General features: G+C 42.1%; 1 protein-coding gene and 2 long non-coding RNA genes across 5 annotated transcripts; 2 read left to right on the top strand and 1 right to left on the bottom strand.

Moving 5' to 3' along the window:
* Window positions 1-1340: 1340 nt before the first annotated feature.
* Window positions 1341-7756, top strand: LOC133507993 (uncharacterized). Its single transcript, XR_009796957.1, has 6 exons — window positions 1341-1616; window positions 1933-1994; window positions 3119-3222; window positions 6362-6528; window positions 6610-6791; window positions 7621-7756. It is a non-coding gene; the product is annotated as an uncharacterized LOC133507993 (long non-coding RNA).
* Window positions 3690-16013, bottom strand: LOC133507991 (sodium-dependent neutral amino acid transporter SLC6A17-like). The gene is made up of 11 exons (XM_061833640.1): window positions 15731-16013; window positions 13912-14069; window positions 11767-11893; window positions 10565-10746; window positions 10378-10488; window positions 9062-9303; window positions 7862-8054; window positions 7592-7784; window positions 6603-6762; window positions 6333-6495; window positions 3690-4311 (listed from the first exon to the last, which is right to left on the bottom strand). Exons 1-11 carry the CDS (start codon window positions 16011-16013, stop codon window positions 3913-3915), a joined length of 2211 nt encoding a protein of 736 aa, XP_061689624.1. The 3' UTR covers window positions 3690-3912.
* LOC133507992 (uncharacterized) lies at window positions 7835-18708 on the top strand. Of its 3 annotated transcripts, none has more exons than XR_009796955.1 (5): window positions 7835-7972; window positions 9206-9318; window positions 10573-10705; window positions 12579-12661; window positions 17642-18708. It is a non-coding gene; the product is annotated as an uncharacterized LOC133507992 (long non-coding RNA). The 3 variants fall into 3 exon arrangements; XR_009796956.1 differs by lacking the exon at window positions 7835-7972 and having other exon boundaries at window positions 9187-9318; window positions 17642-17711; window positions 17951-18708; XR_009796954.1 differs by lacking the exon at window positions 7835-7972 and having other exon boundaries at window positions 9187-9318.
* The last annotated feature ends 1312 nt before the right edge of the window (window positions 18709-20020 follow it).

The raw sequence follows: 20020 nt of genomic DNA, 5'->3' as shown, positions 1-20020 counted from the left end.
CTGCCTTACTTTTCATCTCCATTTAAAAAACAGTATTGTACAAGTTTAACTGGTTGTGCTCTTGCAATAAATAGTACTATGCCATAGAGCAAATACTCCAAACGCAACCAGAGCACCACTGCCTTCTACTGCACTGGATGTGAAACTACAGTTTATTCTTTTACAGCAAATCATGTTCATCAGGTTCTCATGCCCAGGTCTCACCCCACTATTGAGAAATATTGGCACTATTTGACATTGCTTCAATTCAGAGGGCTGTGTGGAGTTTTCTGTGGGTACTCCAGTCTCTTCCCACATTTCAAAAACATGCAGAGTAGGTTGATCGCAGCGACTGCCGTGGAGAAAGCAATGGTAGACGGTAAATAGGAAGCCAGCGTGCTAGAGCCCTCCATTATGCGCACATGCGGAGTGATGTGTCCAAAGAGGCCAGATTGGTCAAATTGAATTTCTTGTCAATCATCCCTTGTGATCGACATATTCGCCATACCTGAATCAAGCATTGGGATAGATGATTGGCTTTTTTTTTTGGGCGCGTGGTCGCGATCAAACATAATTTCCTCGGAGATTGACTGGTCGATCGCGATCGACGTATAGTGTACCACCTGGTATAGCACTATAAAAAGTGACTGATCATTTTCACTATTTGTCAGTCAGTTGCATGGTCGCACACTCCCTTACAATATCTCTGTTTGGCTCAAAATGGTGCGGCTGACCTCTTCACTGAAGCACTTTAGAGAAAGCACATAGTTCCTATTCTGGCCTCTCAACACCGGTCGCCTGTGCTTTTATCTGTTTTTTTTTAACATATAAATCTTCTCGCCCCACCTTACCTCTCTGAGCTGCTCCATCCCTCCTCCAACCTGGCGCATCAGGGCCAGCCTCCCAACTACTTCTGGAGGTACCGAAGTCGAGAAGGAAGCTCAGAGGCAAAGAGAGCTTTTCCTGCTGGTTGTCAACGCAGATTGCAATTCCTTCCTCATGAGTCTGTCATCCTTCTCTGTTTACTTACCTTTCTCATGTCTTCTGGCAAATATGCCCTCACCCTTGATGGACATTTTCACAGCCAAGAAAGGCCTGGTTCTGTCCAACTATCTCAAAGGAGATTGGGCTTTGCCCTCACAACTATGAGAAGGCCTTCGACTCAAAACCTGGAGATGTTTCTCCACCCACCACTTAACAGGTAGAGATTGCCTTCGCTTGTAAGCGAATAAGTTGCTTGAGTACTAAAAAGTACACACTAACTAGATATCAAAGTATAAAGTGAACCGCCATAACATTGTGTTCCTTAGATAATCTTAGTATATTTATTTGAAATATTTTTTTTTGTGAAGCCACGGTTTCTTTGCACAATAATGATCATCTCAATACAATCATCAGTGAAGGATTAAATTACGGTTATAAGGGGACATTTCCCCTCAACAGACATGCTCAGCTAGAACCTGAAGATGGAGGCAATCAATATAAAGTGCACCAACACACAAGACACCTACCAGAAGAAGGACCGCCAGCTGTAATTGTATTAGATCATTTCTATCAAGGTTTCCCTGTAGCCACACTTATTTTGCAGTTTTATTTCTTTTGCACAGACTTCTATGAGGACAACATAGAACATACAGGTATGTATCTCCTTGTGTATTCATAACATTCATTATTCTGTGATGCAAGACTTATTAATAAGACAATGATACGTTACGGCACCCAAATCAATGTTTTGAACAAAATTGCTAAATGACAGTATTTACATTTTTGGAAAACTTTGTAATTCCTGTTTGCCACACTGACAAAAATTCTATCGAAAATGAGATGCAAAATAAACTTTTTTTAGCCACACAAAAGTGTCCCATGAGACTATTTATACAGTACTAACACTGGAGGATGAACAATGGATGGTGCAATTAAATACAATCTTTGCTTTCCTTGGATCTTTTTCAGTGATGGAAAAAGTCAAGTTTGGCCCGAGTGTGACAGACGTCACCTCCGCCAGTCAACATCATGTACGCAAACTCAAAAAGTCTTTAAATGTACAATTAAGATGAAAATATACATCGTCTATAAGATATTATCACATCTACATATACCGCAAATATACAGGAATATAAATATAATCTTTTTAACAACAGCACAGCTTTGAATATTACGGGTTAAGAAAATAAAGATATATAACCGAAGATGTGCTTGTGTACAAACAATCAATGATGCACAAGCAGTGGGTACAGAAAACAAACAGCCATTGTTATTTAACCATTCACGCTTGACATTCTTGGTGACAAATGTAGAACGTTTACAACAGATTGGAATTGTCACTGACATGTTGCAATTATTGAATAGGTTGTAGATAACATTGATTCTAATTTGTGCTTCGGTAACTGCCTTAGTGTGTCATCAGAGCGTGTACTATACATACAGTGCTGATACCACAGGTCAGAGATTAGGCTCAGTAACTTATTGTGTCATAGTTGAATTAAAAAGGGAAATTGGTGCTTTTAGAGCATCGCTACGGAATTGTAGTGCACAGCTAAATGGAAAATCTTTTGTGCTTTTTGAACAAAATGTCTTTCAACATTTATGTTAAAGTGATTTGCTGTGTGCCTCTAACTTTGGGGTATTAAACGTAATCAATAAAACTCCTGCTGTGATGAAGTGTAATGGATAATGATGACCGTGACTGTGCAATGTTCATTGTATTACAGTAGGTCCATCGTGCCACACGGAACATAAACTAGAGTTTATACAGACTCTACGCAGAAGTGAAATGAAATGCCGTAGATCCTAAAATAATGGCTTTTCATTTAGTAGACATTCTAGTTAAATAAATGGACACCGAGCTTCAAATAAATATGTGCCATGAATTTTTAAACCCCCCCCCCTTATAAACAGCTTACCCCCAATAAAAGGGGTCCTCTATTTGTACGTATGTTGGAACTCAAACACTGACCTAGCTCAGACAAGATAATAGTTGTCATAGTTACAATAAATATATAAATGAATAAGACTTCAAGCCATGACTATAACAATCAAATGTAAATCAGTAGTATTAGCTTTCTTCTATTACAGTGTCATGACATATTCTTGTGCTGCTGCGCAAAGTTGTTCATTGTGTGCCATTTGTAATCTACAGACATCATATGCAGCCGTCGTAAACTGAAGACCTCCCTGAAGATGCATCACACTCTGCAGTCGAGTACAAAAAAAAAAAATCTGTGTGCCATAAGTGACCATCAGGTATTTCAATTTGACTTTTAAGTGCTCCCCAAAATACATTTACTATGCCAGTGAGAGACAGTAGCAGACAGAGCAATTAAATACTCTTTTACCAGATGACAGAAGGTACAATTACAGTATCTTCATATAACAGCTTTGTGTTCCACTATGAACAGACCCAAATTTCAAACGAAGTAAATCTGTGTGAAAACTGATACAAGATCACGATAACTTCAATATATACGAACCTTTTGTGACATTTTTGTTTTGTGGTGTGACTTGCGATTGTTCTAATCTAAAATATGTGCCAAGGTTGGGAAACATTGCTCGGTCACTATTTGAGGAAATACATTGAAAATGAGCAGACAGTACTGTAGTTTATTATACACAATAAGAGGTTTGTAAATATATACAAGTATTATTTTGTGGAGAGGCGCTGCCTTGTGCCCATACATAGACACGATTGCATTATATAACCTTGTCTGTGTTTGACAACATAAAGTCGACACTGCCCGTTTTTGGGTGCTCTTCATTTCAATAGTATTAAGTGGTTGGTCAGTAAACTGAGGTTCCCTGTGCTAAGCCAAATGAAATTAAATCTTTAGTGCATGAATTCAGTGATTTGCAGCTTTGTAAATATGTTTTTTTTATTGGGGGGGGGGCAGTGTGGGGATTCTTGGCCCCTTCGTGACGGTAAACTAGATGGTAGAATTAAAAGTCAGACTCGGGTGTTGTGGGAGTGGTTGGTGTGGTAGGGCTGATGGCGGCATTCTGATAGCCTGTACCATAGCAGCTTTTCGGAGACAAGGAGTTGGGGTCCAGGGCTTTGTTTCCACTAGGAGCCAGGTAGGCTTTGCGTGCCGCCAGTGACGCTGCCACATCGCCGGGTTTGGCGCGGAGGATGAACCTGGACTCGTCTTGCTCTTCTAGGTTGGAGATGTCCTTCATCATGCTCTTACGGTAGGAGACAGACAGCTTGTTGGAGCCGTCTGACATCAGGTTGAAGTGACGGGCGATGAAGACGATGGGGAGAGGAAGCATGGCCACCACTATGAGCGCAAAGCACATGACTAATGCCCATGTGGGGTAGCTCTGGAACCGCTCCTGAGCCTACATACACACACACATACAGACGAGGTTGAATTATTACGGGTGACTTAGAAGAAACGTAACTGAAATATTTCTATTCTATTAAAAGCTGAGAAGTGTTAAGAGCCTCGCTGGATACCCAGCCATCTTTCAACGTACTTACCTAGCAACAATCTACCCTACTATGTACCCACCCACCAACCAACCAAACTACCACTCGCACACCTCAATCACCAACCCACCTACCCGCCCTATCTACCTACCTAACCACCTACTTGCCAAATCATCTCCCTATGCTCTTACCTTGTTCAACCTTAAGCCCAGCCACCTACCAATCAACCAACGTACCTCCTACCTATTCACCCAATTATCTACCCAACTAGTTACCTGATCACTTATCTACTTCCCAACCGACCCATCCTAAATCTGCCTCAAACTCAGATCAAACACAGTCACGTTTCTACTTACCTACCTTCAGTGTTTATAAAAAGTCTACATACTCCTCTTAAAATGCCATACTTTGGTCTTCTTTTACTTTCGGTTTGTCCCGTTAGGGGTCGCCACAGCGTGTAATCTTTTTCCATCTAAGCCTATCTCGTCCATCTTCTTCTCTAACACCCACTGTCCTCATGTCCTCCCTCACTACATCCAGCAAACATTTCTTTGGTCTTCCTCTCGCCCTTTTGCCTGGCATCTCCATCCTCAGCACCCTTCTACCAATATACTCATTCTCTCGCCTATGGACATGTCCAAACCATCGAAGTCTGCTCTCTCTAACCTTCAACTTTGGCTGTCCCTCTAATGAGCTCATTTCTAATCCTATCCAACCTGCTCACCCTGAGCGATAACCTCAACATCTTCATTTCCACATTTAATTTGGCCTAAAACTTATACAACTCAATTGTGCCCTGTACCTCTTACAACTGTTGTGAATGCCTTCAGAATCAACCACATTTTACATTTAAACTCATGTTAAATGGGAGTCGGCACACACCTGCCACTTTTGAAACTGCCTCTGAATAACCTCAAACCATTTTCAAGTTATTCTAATGGTAATTTTCCTGAGGTTTCTTTTGTTTTTGCTCTTAACCACAAGCCTGAAGATTTTTTTGGTGAAGAAATACAGCCCCAAAATGATTCCGACACTACCATGCTATGTTGTATGTATGGTGTTATTTTGGTGATTATTATTGTTATTGATTATTTTATTGTTTAATTTGTGCCAAACATACTCTTTAGAATTAATGATAAAATGTTATACCTTGGTTTTATTGAACAAATTTGGATTAACCCATTCATGGGCAGGGAGGCAATTTTTTGCCTTATTGAGATAAAAGTCTCCGAACAGGCCACAATGAAGGAAATAACACTTCTTTTTTGTTTATGGTGAAGTTATATGATAACTTGAGGCAGCCAAGTTGGGTCAGGAAGGAAAGGAAATAACTCCGTGCTAACCGATGCCGATGAGTTATCCTCTCCTGACACCAAATTATGTCTTCAGATTAAAACACTTAAATATTTTGATATACTGAAGGATATAATGCATGAAAATCCTGATGTCCCAAAAATGTGATGCTGCCCAAAATTAATCAGAGGCATGGTGTCATGGTAGTGCTGGCTCACTTTTAATGTCTGGATGTGACTGATTAATTTTGGACACAGCCATATCCCATTTATGAGAGGGTGTGCACATTTGTTTATCTCAGGTGGTTATATTTAACCTCTTGAAATGATAAAATTACTTGAGTTGTAGAGGTTGTATGTTACATTAATGATGGAAAAAGCTTTAAGTGATTATTCTTTTCTTTTTTTCCCCACGTATAGCCTACTCCAAAACCTGGCTTTTCAACAATGTAGACTTTTGATATCCACTAGCCATGTATGAAGCTTCCACCCAATTTGTTGCGTTTGTGTTTGCTTTAGTTAAGTCTCTGTGTATCTGTGCATGTAACAAATCCAATACCCGATTGTCCTCTTTTTTTTTTTTTATACTGTAATGACTATTTAAAATTAGGTAGAAAAAGACATGAAAATATGCTGACCAGTTCTTGCACCCACGCGTTGTATCCAGGTGGGCTGATAGCCATCTCTACGACAGAAGCCGAGATGAGCACGATTAGACAAATCGGGGAGACGTACTTCCACAAGTAGAAGTAGATCACATAAGGGCGGAAACCCAACATGTCCTCCAAATCTTGCATGAATCTGTCGGCAACAGAGGAGCAGAAACATTAAACGGTATGTGCAGGTTCCTGCCTCTGTAAACAATACCCCACTCACCTACCTACACTCATCTGCAGTTGTTGTTGTACCTTTTAGTGCCATAAATCCAAGCCACCGACACATTTTCCAGGATGACCACCACCGTCAGGGGCAGGCCGGCGGAATAGTCGTCGAACATGGTGACAAAGTAATTCCCTGAGCGCTGAACAAACAGGAGGCCGCACAGGAAAGCCACAATGCAGCAACACACTGAGGAAGTGGGAGAAAAAAAATGGTTGGTAAGTACACACTTGGGGATGCTTAACTGGACAGAGCAATAGGCTCAGCTGCACCAAGTCAATACACCCAACTGCATCAAAAATTCTGCCTTGTTCTATTTTTAATTGACATTGCAGTTCTTTGAAGCAGGTGTGACGGTTTGAGCGCTCCCCCCTTTCTGAAAAGTCCCCTTGGGATTAATCTGCATGCATGTAAAATTTTTGGAATTTTTCTACTTCCGTGCCAGTCTGAAACTTGCCCATCCATGCTTCTTCCGCGTTTTCATTTTCGCTCCCTGTGCATTTCCCTATGGACGTCTCACAAAGCCGAACGCAGCGAATGAAAGCTCTGCATGCTGCTGACAATATAAGCTAATTTCAGTGTGTGAAAATGATATGACACTTAGTTTCACTATCCCAAATGTGCCTTATTGACAGAGCCCGAACAATTCTCTGTTGATTCTTGTTCAATGCTGGAACGTGCTTTCCATTTGATAAATAGCAAACAATATGTTCGCGTTTGTTTCTGTAGTCTTTCATTTGCTGTGTTCGGCTTTGTGAGACGTCCATAGCGAAATGCACGCGGAGCGAAAATGAACACGCGGAAGAAGCATGGATGGGAAAGTTTCAGACTGGCACGGATGTGGGAAAAGGTAGAAAAATTCAAAAAATTCTACGCGCATGCGCATCAATCCCAAGGGGACTTTTCAGCACGGGGGAGCGCTCAAACTGTCACACCGGGCCATTGGTGTCTCAAAATACCTCTGTTTATTCTACCAACAAATTACTTATATCATTCATTACATACAATATTTGTTTACCTGTGAAAAGCTCCTTTTGGACCTTGTAGGTGTCAAGGACAGGTGTGGTGATGCCAGTCATGGTACCGATCATGCTGCCCAGTCCGAGGTTGATGAGCATGAAGAAGAACATGACGGACCAGAACGGTGAAGCGGGGAAGTGTGTCATGGCTTCTGTGAAGGCGATGAAAGCCAAACCGGTGCCCTGAACGGCCTGCACAGAGACAGTAGACCGAATGAGTCGAGGACAGAACCTGCTGTGGACTCGCATCCGGACCAGTGCTGGCTCACTTTGTTGAGCTCATCCTCCAGGATGCAAGGATCCAGACCCAGCTGGGAGAAGCTGCCCTCTTTGACCGTCTTGATGACTTGATACATCTCGGCGTAGTCGGAGGTGGTGAGGTGAGAGAAGTTCACGTGCGGGGGGATCAGATCATGACTCAGCACATTTGAGTTGAGGTATCCCACAATCTTCTCAGCGTTGCTACATAGACAAAAATGGTACACATATACAGTAAAAGGGATTAAAAAAAAAGAGAGATGATAACTACTGGAGCCTTCTGGACTTGCCGGGCCACAATGTTCAGCACACTGACAATTTACCGAGTTGTTCTTCATTATGTAGCTAGACTCTGGAAACTCCCCTTGTGATACGAGTGACCCGACTTGTGATTTTTTTTTTTTTTTGCGATATGAGCCTTCCTTTAGTTTTTGTATTATTTTATTATTTTTTTAACTTCCAAAATATTTAGATAATGACCGTTGTATGGTGGCAGTGATCTCAACACACCAAGCAACACTGTTATTACTGCTACTCCAAGTTGATGTTTGTCTGGCTGAACAAGAATTACATATCCAAAAAAAAAAAAAAGGAATTTTGCCGTTAAGTCTTCTAGTTTAATGTACTGGGAAACACCATAGACTAGCTAGCAGAGAGCATTGATTTTGTTGTGTTATAACCGTTTGTACAACAGATATTAGAACATCAAAGTTGAGGTGACAATACACAAACAATAGAACAATACTCACAGATCCTGTATATTCTTTATCCTCTGGGAAGAATGACAAATTTTACTGCAGCTCCTGAAGAGCTGTGACCGTTTCTATATATACCGTACTCGTGTCAGTCTTGCACTGCCCTCAGGTTGACAAAGTGGGCACACCAGATGAAGCTGCACAATTCATTGCATTGACGCAAAAATTCTCATTATATTTTGACAGATCTGGATTAATGTGCAGACAGGTTGATAGTTGTGTCCAGAATTAGTCCAACATTGTAGGTTAATTTGAGTTTATAGATACATAAGTAATGCCCACAATGGTTTCGTCTTTACAGAACCTGGAAGCAAAATAAAAGGCATAATGTCCTAATAGGCACTTGTAAAGTGCCATACTACCAGCTAGAAGATTTTGCAGGTGTACCTAATATTGTGGTCCCGGAAGTGAACGCACATGACATGACAGTCCAAAGGAGAAAGAAAAAGAACATACTCTACGACACACTTCTCGTTCATGATGTTGGCCTTGAAGCCCAGTACGGCGAACACCACCAGCGTGGCCAGGATGGACGTGAGGAAGTTGATGAAGGAGACGAGCACAGCGTCAAAGTGGCAGTTGTTGTCTATCTTGTTGTAGCTGGAGAATGCGATGACTCCCCCGAAGCCCAGACCCAGGGCAAAGAACACCTGGGTGGCCGCCTCTCTCCACACTTGGGGCTCCAGCATCTTCTCCAGCTACGAGATGAAACGGTATGATTAAGCATTTGTCAGATTAAAATGGAAAAAAAAAGGGAGCAAACCAGAAGTTCTACCAGTGGTTCTATACACTTACAGATCAAAATTAACATTTAACTCATACAAATTTACATTTACAGTTTTTTTTTTCTGGTGACTGAGATATTTTTGGCTTTGGTGAGAGCAAGTTTATTTTTTTGTGTTTTCTCTTTTCATCTTTTCTTGTGTGAATGATTGTTAGGAAGTTGTTTTTTTTTTAGTATGAGGATTTCTGTGCAAGTGAGGTGTTTTTGTTGTGTGGGAGTTTTTGTGGGGATGGATTTTGCATGAGCTTTTCTGGTGTGAATGGAGTTTTTAGTGTATGTGAGGGTTTTTTTTAATAGGTTTTGAACAGTTTGTGCATGTACAGGATGTAGGTTTTTGGTGAGGGAGACTCATTGGTGTATTTTTTTACAGGTTTAAGTGAGAGGATTTTGGGTGTTAGATTTGTGTGTCTGTGCGTGTGTGTGCGAGAGAGAGCTTTCCTTTTGGTGTACGTAAGAGAAAATTTTATAATTGACACACACACAGTACCATAATTTCCGGCCTACAAGCTGCAACTTTTTTCACACGCTTTCAACCCTGCGGTTTATGCGGTGATGTGGCTAATTTCTGCATTTTTCTAACACCCGCGAGGGGGCACTTGAGCGGAAAAGGTAAGGATGAGACCGGTGGAATATATGTGTTGAGGAAGTGACTTTTACCAGCCCAGTTAGCGCTGTGCTAGCGTTAGCGCTCTGTTAGCGTGTTGCTGGTGTGTTACTGGCGTGTCTCAGTGATATTTTCCGGTAAGTTTTATTTTAACCGGCCCTGTTAGCATTAGCACTACCATTAGCCTGGCGCTCGCGTTAAACTCTTTCTGTGTACTGTCTTTCTTTGTAAATATCTCGTGTTTCACTGTGCACACTTGCGGCTTTCACACAGTTGCGGCAAATGTATGGACCAAATGGTATTTCCTTTACAAATGTACTCGGTGAGGCTTGTAACCAGGTGCGCTCTGGAGGGCAGGAATTACGGTAGTTCTGCTGGGCTCACCTTTGGCGTAAACATGTGAGCAATGCCATCCACAGATCCCTTCAGCATCAACCCTCTCACCAGGAAGCAGAAGAGAACCACGTAGGGAAAGAGGGAGCTGAAGTACATCACCTTTAAGGAAAAATTACCACAAACAGTATGTTGTAGCAGCTCGATACCGTCCCTCACGTCTTCTGCTTTGTCATACTTTTCCAGACGAGGCGATCCCTTTAATGACGGCAAGGCAGACGATGATCCAGGCAGCCAGAAGAGATAAAGTCATTTTCACGTTGAGGCCGCCGCTCTCTGCGATGGTGCTGGTCGTGTTCAGGGTCTGCCGGTACCAGAAGTAAGTGGTGGCCGAACTCTTCTCGCACTCTGGTTCCACGACTTTATATTTTGGGAGGGTACAAAGACTGATAAAAAAAACATATTTGGCAACAGAGAGGAGCACTCACTGGCTTCATCCATCTATTTTCCAAGCTGCTTATCCTCACAAGGGTCGCCTATCCCAGCTAACTTCGAACAAAACCCTGACTACACCCTAAACTGGTCACCAGTCATTTGTAGGTACAACCTGCCCCCTCTAATGGAGCGTGGGCAAAGGTTTGTAGCCAAATAAGTTACAATGCACTTGTGCCTTGAGATAGGAGTTTAATTGGTATCGTGGCCATGCTTGTAACTCAAAACACTCACATTCTAAATGATCTGACCTCACTGAAACTAATGTAAATCCCATTAATGTGCTCCAGCCCTCAAAACAAAAATAATAAAATAAGTAAAAATAATGTTATTTGCGTCTGATTTTAAAACCAGTTATCCATCAAATTTGTTGTTTGTATGTGATAGTTCATATGGGGTCACAGTCGTAACGGGCCTCCAAGGCAATCCATAACTATAATGTGGCGCACGACAAAAATAAATTTGACACCGCTGCAATATTGGATCTTGGTTCAATGAGGATGAATCTCTTGTTCATCCTTTTTTTAAATTATTATTATTTCAGCATATAACTGTTTTAAAATGTCGGTTAAATTGGGGCAATTTATAAATTACAATACATTTTCAAAATGTTTTTACATTTTTTTTAGGACATGAGCATGCGAGTGTTTTGCAAATCTGCCTCAGTTAAGTGGTTTGAATCTGGGATCCTTCCTCGATGTGTACTCCTGCATGAGTTTGAAACGTTTGAAACATTTCAAAACTCATAAAATAGATCAAAGACTTTGAAGTTGTCCTTAGGTGTTTGTTTCTACTGTAGATGTGGCCTGTGATTGGTGGACACCTAGTCCAGGGCGTAATCCGCCTCTTGCCCGAAGTCAGCTGGGTTAGACTCCAGTTTCCCCGCATTCATGAACAGGATAAGTAGTATAGAAATTGGATGCATGGCTGTAGTGTACGGTAACTCACTGGCAAGCGTGCCGTTCTTGCGGGTAGGACAGTCACTCCATGGCAGAGGATACTGGAAGGACTGGAAGAAGTAGAAGATGCTCCAGCCTATGATCACATTGTAGTAGAGCCCCACAAAGCCACACACCTAGATGGACCGAAAGACAGACATAATAAGCACCGGTGGTGGTACGTTGATCCTCATGCTGCCACCAGTCGTGCAAGAGGCTGCATCCGGTTGGAGAGAGGCGTGAATAATTCAAGTGCTCTCTTTTCAATGCCGATAGTCTCAGAGATATTTTTAGCGATACATCCACGCCAGCTGTGCGACTTGACAGAAAGGCTCCGTTTCACTGGCAAACAAGTCAATACCTCTCATGTACTAAGGAGTGGGAGGCGCGGTGATGGAGTAACTTCAACATGCATACATCCTTGCTTGCTTGTGAAGCATTTCGACCATAATACGGTGGTGCATTGAGATAAGAGTTTAATTTATTCCAGGACCAGGCTAAAAAATCAACACTATTTGAAATCATTTTCCCCACTTAAAATTAATGGAAATGTTGTAAATATTTATTAACTGCCACATATCTGCTATGTAATCACTTTGAAATGCCAGATGGGATTTTTAGAGGAGTTGAGAATTTTTTTAACATCATTGTCTTGTGATGTTTAATTTTGTGCAGCCACCTACCCCTGAAAAGTGTTGTTTTGAAGAAGGAATAGAGCACTCTAATCTTATAATTTATAAAAACAGTTTGTACATAAGAAGCAAACAGTTTGTTTGGTTACTACATACTGCAGCAATCCAATTTATTGTGCTGCTCCTTCAGGTGCGTCCACCTTCATCACTCGGAGGCAGTATGATACAATCATGCAGACACAAATGAAGAGTAGTAATAATTCTTCAACTACTGTAAGTGAGTCTACTGTGATATCTGTAATTTTTTGTGGAGGATAAAGAATAAATGCCAGTATTATTATATCTGTCAACATGTGTTGCTCCAAAGGTTGTGTTCCAGTATCTGTACCAACCATCGATGTTAACATTAGCATGTCAATGGCATTTCGCATCATTAAGCAAAGAGGACTTTCCTAAGCAAAAAAATTGTCTGAATGATTGCTTGTACAGTGAAGAAAATAAGTATTTGAACACTCTGCTATATTGCAAGTTCTCCCACTTAGAAATCATGGAGGGGTCTGAAATTTGATGAGACCAAAATGGAAGTTTTTGGTCATATTTCCACTAACCGTGCTTGGAGAAAGACGAATGATGTGTTCCATCCCAAGAACACCATCCCTACTGTGAAGCGTGGGGGTGGTAGCATCATGCTTTGGGGGTGTTTTTCTGCACATGGGACACGACAACTGCATTGTATTAAGGACAGGATGACCGCAGCCATGTATTGTGAGATTTTGGGGAACAACCTCTTTCCCTCAGTCAGAGCATTGAAGATGGGTCGTGGCTGGGTCTTTCAACATGACAATGACCCGAAACACACAGGCAGGAAAACCAAAGAGTGGCTTCGTAAGAAGCATATCAATGTTCTGGCCTGGCCTAGCCAGTCTCCAGACTTAAACCCAATAGAAAATCATTGGAGGGAGCTGAAACTCTGTGTTTCTCAGCGACAGTCCAGAAACCTGTCTGATCTAGAGAAGATCTGTGAGGAGGAGTGGGCCAAAATCCCTCCTGCAGTGTGTGCAAACCTGGTGAACAACTACAGGAAACGTTTGACCTCTGTAATAGAAAACAAAGGCTCCTGTACCAAATATTAACATTGGTTTTCGATGGGGTTCAAATACTTATTTGCAGCTGTATCACACAAATAAATTGTTAAAAACATCAAAGATTGTGATTTCTGGATTTTTCTTTTTAGATTATCTCTCTCACAGTGGACATGCACCTACGATGAAAATTTAAGAGCCTTCCATGATCTCTAAGTGGGAGAACTTGAAAAGTAGCAAAATGTTCAAATACTTATTTTCTTTACTGTATCTCCAAAATGTCAAAAGTATGAATATGACACTACGTTTGTTTGCCTATTTGTGACCTTTGACTGACTAGCAACCTGTCCGGGCTGCACCCCAACTCGACTCAAGGCAACTGGCGTAAGCTCCAGTTACCCGCAACCCTTACAAAGAAAATTATGGCTTTGGTTGTAGTACCATCAAACTCGACATCCCGATCCCTCCCAGACGTGGGCAGACGTAGTTCCACACTCCAATACTCCCACGTCGAATCTTCTGACCCACAGCCAGCTCCAGGAAGAAGAGTGGGATGCCGATGACAAGCAGGAGAATGAAGTAGGGGACGAGATAAGCGCCTGAAAATTAGAGAGGCTTGTTGACTTACAGGGAGGTAGAGACGCAGCGTCATCAAGCAGATTTGGAGATGATCTTGGCAGGAACAATACAGCATCTTTATAAAGCCAAATATTTTTACCAAACTCCTTCACAATTAATGTTTCGACCTCCGTCTCAATTTGTCCTTTTGCAGCCTAATCCACCGGGATAGAATCAGGATGTGCAAAAAAAAAAAAAAAAACGAGTCAACAGCTGCGATATTGTGATTTATAGCCAGCAAGCATGAACTGCATCGAAAATAGCTACTGTATACACAGATGAAGTGGATGGATTGAGAGCAGATGAAAGGATGGCTGCAGAAGAGGGGAAGCAGAAGGAAGAGGAGAAGAAGTGACTAGATAGGAGGTGGAAGAGTAAACGAGGCACAAGGATGAAAGTCTAAATGGGTAGCATGGGAAGTGAAAGGAAGAGAAGATGTGAAGGGAAGGGCAGATGACGTGAATGCAAGGATGGAGATTAGAGGAAGTGAAAAGAGGGATGTGGTGGGGTTGAAAGGCTGACTGGAGAAAAGGGGGAGGTAAAAGGAATAGGAGCAGGGTATTAAAAGGAAAAATCAGGAAAAGAAAAACTTAAAGGACCGCAGGGGAAGGGTAGAAAGAGGAACAAAGGTGGAGAAGTAAAAAGATAAAACTAAACGAAAGGCCGAAAAGAAGGGAGGTTAAAGGATTGAAGGGAGAGAAGGTGACCAGATGGAGAGATGAAATTGATGGATGGGTGGAGAGGGCTGAAAGAATGATGGAGGCGAGATGAAAAAAAAGGATGAGAAGAGATGAAATAATATGCATCCCAGTCTACAATTATCTTTAAATTGATAGTTTTTCTCTTTGGCCAAAGCTCGCTTTACCCAGCATGCCCTGCCACGACTCCAATCAATAGTTGCAATTAAATTTAGACACGTTTCTTCGTGTTTTTTTTTTTTTTTTTTTTTTTTTCCCTTACGGAAAACAGTGGCTGGAAGGCTTCGGAGCAGAGAATCAAGATATTTTGGTGCAGATCAAGAAAACCGATGCTGTATTTTAACATGAAAACTTAGCTCCACATCTTACGTGGCTCTTTGTCACCTGTTGGGCACTTTTGTATTGCGCATTAGCACCACCTAAAGGGTGGGAGTGGAACCTTAGCTTCTGCTTGACCAAACCCAAAGTTTGATCGAAAAATGTCTTTCTAGTCAAACAGTGAACTAGTGGTGAGCCCATCTGCCTCAAAGTTCTGACGTTAGCGGTTCAAATCTCAGCTCAGCCCTTCCTGCGTGATATTTGCATGTTGTTTCAGGTTTTCTCTAGGTAAAAACAATGTAGATCTGAGGTTCATGAAGACTCTAAATTGTCTAATGGTGTGAATATGGGTTAGAACGCTTGTTTGTCTATACAGTAGTCCCTCATATATTGTGGCGATTTACATTCCAGAACCAAAAATATGCATGGAAGTGGAGACATCATTTTTGTGCACTTGGGGTTGCCACCGTCAAATTCTACATTGTAGTATCTGTGACTCTGAATGTGTGTTGCTTTAAAAACAGTTGGAATTTCAATTACGATCCACTTGCACAGAAAGCTTACATTTACTGGACTTTCTAGGTTATGTGAAGCATAGGGGTCACTCACGACCCGGTCCGACTCACCTCCCCCATTCTTCTGGCACAGGTAGGGAAAACGCCACACGTTCCCCAGGCCCACAGAGAAGCCCACCTGGGCCAGGATGTACTGCAGCTTACTGTTCCAGGCCGGGCGCCCGTCACTTTCCGGCACTTCAATCTGCGGCGCTTTCTTTCCGGCCACGGCGCCGACGTTCATGGAGCTGTTCTTGTAGTCCACCGGCTCCTCGTGCGCGAGCAGGTCGGCCACGGACTCCGTGACGTGCTCATGGCTTTGCTCCCGCTGCGTCACCTTGCTGTTTTTAGGCATCGGGGAGGCCGGGGGTCAGGAAGGGGAGGCCGGGGGGGAGCTGGAGACTGATGGGAAGTGGAAGAAGTGATGCCTTCAAGAGCTTTTGTAGAGGGAATACTGAAGATTTATAGATGATTTTGTTCTTTGTTTGGCCCTCAGTCCTGCATGTGAGAGAAATAAAAGAAAAGAAAAAGTCAATTTTGAAATCTTGGGAATTTTTGGTGTGGAAATGACAAAAATGGACCTGGCAATTAGAAGCAGAGGTGAAATTCAATTCCCACCTAACATGCTTTTACAAAGTTAAAAAGGAGTCCGTGTTTGTTAGGCTAATTGGTGTGATTGCAAGTGTGATTGATTGGTTGTTTATAGCTGCCACGCAATTGGCTGGCTGTATCCCAACTCTGGCACAAAGTCAGCAGTGTTAGGCTCCAGTCACCAACAGCTGGAATTAGGACAAGCGCTATGGGGGAAAAAAATGGATCGATATTGATGCTGTCGGCAAAAGACAGTGAGCCGTTTGATCAAGAGTACTTTAAAGGTTCCTTTTCCTGTTTGAAATCCACAAATAACACTTTAAAAAAGCTTTGTATTGACATACACAGTAGTGCGTTTCAATTTCAACAAACAGCAAGTCGCGCTGCATTTTGTGGCGCTCGCAAAAATTCTCAATCGTGCAAATTGCAAATTTAATTTCCCTTTTCTACGAGCTTAACTTTTGCGAACCCCCCGCCCCCACCCACCTCTCCCACCCCCTGTAAATCCCCTAATCCCCTGAAGCCCCGGTAGAGACATCCCTCCCCGCTCACCCAGCCCTCTATCAGGCCGATGCGGTGCAGCCTCATCCCAAACTAATGGAGGACAGCGACATGACGCCTTGGGAGTTGCCGTCGTGTGCCTGCCAAATCCACATCACAAGCCTCTCTTAATTTGCTTACTTATTCATAACCCCCGCCCCCATCCCTTCCCCAATTCCATTTCTGGATACAGAAAATGATGCAATCGCAACACTATCTCACTACCGTCAAATCCGTCCTAAAAGTTCAAATCCATCATAAAATACAAGGTTCCTTCATGTTTTTCTTCTCTGACATGCAATTCTTACCACAGTTTTAATATCGGTGTTATTTTTTTTTTTTTTATCCCTCAACATCTGCATGCATGACTCGTCTGCTTGTCAACATGAGCCTATGATGTAATAATCCGCAGCCATTCACAAATCTGCGTAATCCGACATGCATTAACTGTAAAGCCTTCATTCTATCTTGTCATTCACCCCGCCCCTCACTACAGCACATGAGACATTGTACAGGATGTGACAACCCAGATGAAAACAACTCCACCCCCCAAGATGAGAGAACTCAATAAAAACATGCAGAAATTACATAAACAGTTTTTACCAGGATATTTTGCAGCCTACCACAAGCCAGTGTGGTACAGCCATTATGAAAACTTTCACAACCGACTCAGTAAGATGCAGTAATAGTGGTAGTTTTTTTCTGCAAAGGATAAAGAATATATACCTGTGAGCATTGTTATATTGCCAGTCTACATGTGTTGTCCCACCATTTGTGTTGTCTATTACTTAAAGGCTTATAACCATGAAACTGATGCTATTTGTTCGCCCCTATCTGTCTCTCTATCTATAGTGTGAAGAGACTCATCCCCCAGGAATATGCAGTAATCTGTCTGCACATTCATATCATGTGCCACCTACGGGTGAGTCGTTCTTTTAGGAACCTTAGTTTTACTATCTATTGTTTCACTGTGCAGCCCTTGGCATCTTTTTACACTTGTTCAGCGTTTAATAAGCATGATGTATGAAGTTGACTCACCATGAGCAAGACCTGGCTCCACTTCCCAACATCCTACACCTCCCTCAACCAAATCATTCCATCATTCTATTTGTGTGAACATTTATTGTTTTGTTTTGTTTTGTTTTAACATGAGAAAAGCAGAGATGAACCAGCATACCGGAACAGACTGTTTTCGACCTTGAAGGTTCTACCACTCATTGATGACAATATGCAACAAACGCAACAGCCATCGGTTTTCGAAGTGATAGTCGATGATTTGGGAAGACATTCAAGCGATTTTCTTTTTAAATTAACAATGACAGGAGGGTGACACGTGTCATAAAAATCAATAGTCCCTCATTAATAATTCACTTGTCATTCTGGTTAGATTCTAGCTCCAGCAAGGTCAGAGGCACACACACATCTACTTTAATTTAGAACGTGTCTATGGAAAGAAAAGACACATTTGAACAAAAACTACACATTCTGCTGAAAGCATCCACCTTGAAAAGTGCCTTTGAATAAAATGTGAAACAAAATATATCACCCCGAGGTGTTACATCAACTTGAGTCCAATCATTTCAAGATGAAGTTCATTTTTTTTTCAATAAAACCCATGTTAAACTGACCAGAAACTCCCGTGACTGTGCTGCACCTACTAGCGCAGCATCTAACTAACTCCTCAAAATCACAACTATACAAACAACACACTCACTTTCCCTTCATATAAAATACATTTACAAAAAATGTTCAAAGGTTAAATACAACCTTGATGTAATCCATCAGGAAATGACATTTAAGATTGTGCTGGGTGATGACTAAAAAAAGACACATTACGGCTTACCGGTCGTCTTTTGCAGAGGTCAGAAATCTCCACGCATCTGTATGAAAGTGCCAAAAGAGAGGAACGTGGCTAGCGCATCCACCGTGCGAGTGCTTGAGTGGAGCGGGTGGACGACTGAGGGGAGGGGATGAGGATGGGGATGGGTCTCGGGGCGGGGGGTGGGACGCAGCATCACGCAGGGTGGTCACGCACGCTACTTACGTTCATTCTGCAACGCAAACGACAAGAGATCACCCGCTGTTCATTTGTGGTCAGATGGGGAGCGTTCGATGCCGAGCGGGTGAATGGGGGATGGGAAAGAGGGGGCTTTCAAGGTCATTCTTACTTAAGGACGTGATGGAGTCACACCGCTTTTGTTATACGTGATAGGATCTTCTTTTTTTTTTTTTGTTGGTGAAACAAAAATCCCCATTCAATACAGCAAATATACAAAATAAACACATTCTTCAACTTCCTCCCACATTCCCCAAAATTATCCTTAGGTGTGAATGTCAAGTTTGAAGAATATGGGAGGACCAAAAACCATTTCAACCTCAGAAGAGTGACGCAACAATGATAACCATTATATTCTATATATTCATTCCTGCAGTTTTTAATCCAATCCAAAATGGAATATCAGCAAATGTCCTTCATTTGTCACTTTTCATGTCATGCTGCTGTATGTAAATGTTTCTGGTGGGTGATTTATGCTGCCTCTCAGATAATTGTCAAAGTAAATCGTTGGAATGAAAGGTATTGTATTATTATTATTATTATTATTATTATTATGGTTCGATGTCCTATGACAATGTTGTCTTCATCTCATAGGACAATTTTTGCTACAGAGATTCAGGACAGGAGCAGACAGCTACCCAGACCATAAATCATGCAATATATATTAAAAAAAAAAAAAAGTCCCTGACACGAAGAGAGAGCGAAGAAACCCAAATTCATATAACAATATCCCACCACCTTTCTTGTTGGGATCTGATCACAAAAATTACTTCAAAATATGAATACAAAATAAAATATTTCAGTTATAGAATAACCTCCATCCATTTTCTTCACCGCTTATCCTCACGAGGGTCGTGGGGAGTGCTGGAGCATATCCCAACTGTCAACCGGCAGGAGGCAGGGTACACCCTGAACTGGTTGCCAGCCAATCGCAGGGCACATCGAGACAAACAGCTGCACTCACAATAACACCTAGGGGCAATTTAGAGCATCCAATTAATGTTGCATGTTTTTGGGACGTGGGAGGAAATCGTAGTGCCCGGAGAAAAGCCACGCAGGCACAGGGGAGAACATGCAAACTCCACACAGGCGGGGCCGGGATCGGATCCGGGACCTCAGAACTGTGAGGCCAATGCTTTACCAGTTGAACCACCGCGGAGCCTATATAATATCCT

Source organism: Syngnathoides biaculeatus, chromosome 10, assembly GCF_019802595.1.
Source record: "Syngnathoides biaculeatus isolate LvHL_M chromosome 10, ASM1980259v1, whole genome shotgun sequence".
In the NCBI taxonomy this organism is placed as follows: domain Eukaryota; kingdom Metazoa; phylum Chordata; class Actinopteri; order Syngnathiformes; family Syngnathidae; genus Syngnathoides; species Syngnathoides biaculeatus.
This window is presented reverse-complemented; position numbering and strand designations above follow the sequence as displayed.

Coding starts and splice junctions, on each gene's coding strand:
- LOC133507991 (XM_061833640.1), bottom strand. CDS start 16,013: ATGCCTAAAAACAGCAAGGTGACGCAGCGGGAGCAAAGCCATGAGCAC. Junction 7,785..7,861: donor TGGAGGATGAGCTCAACAAA/GTGAGCCAGCAC, acceptor GTCTCTGTGCAG/GCCGTTCAGGGCACCGGTTT. Junction 6,496..6,602: donor TGGATTTATGGCACTAAAAG/GTACAACAACAA, acceptor TGTTGCCGACAG/ATTCATGCAAGATTTGGAGG.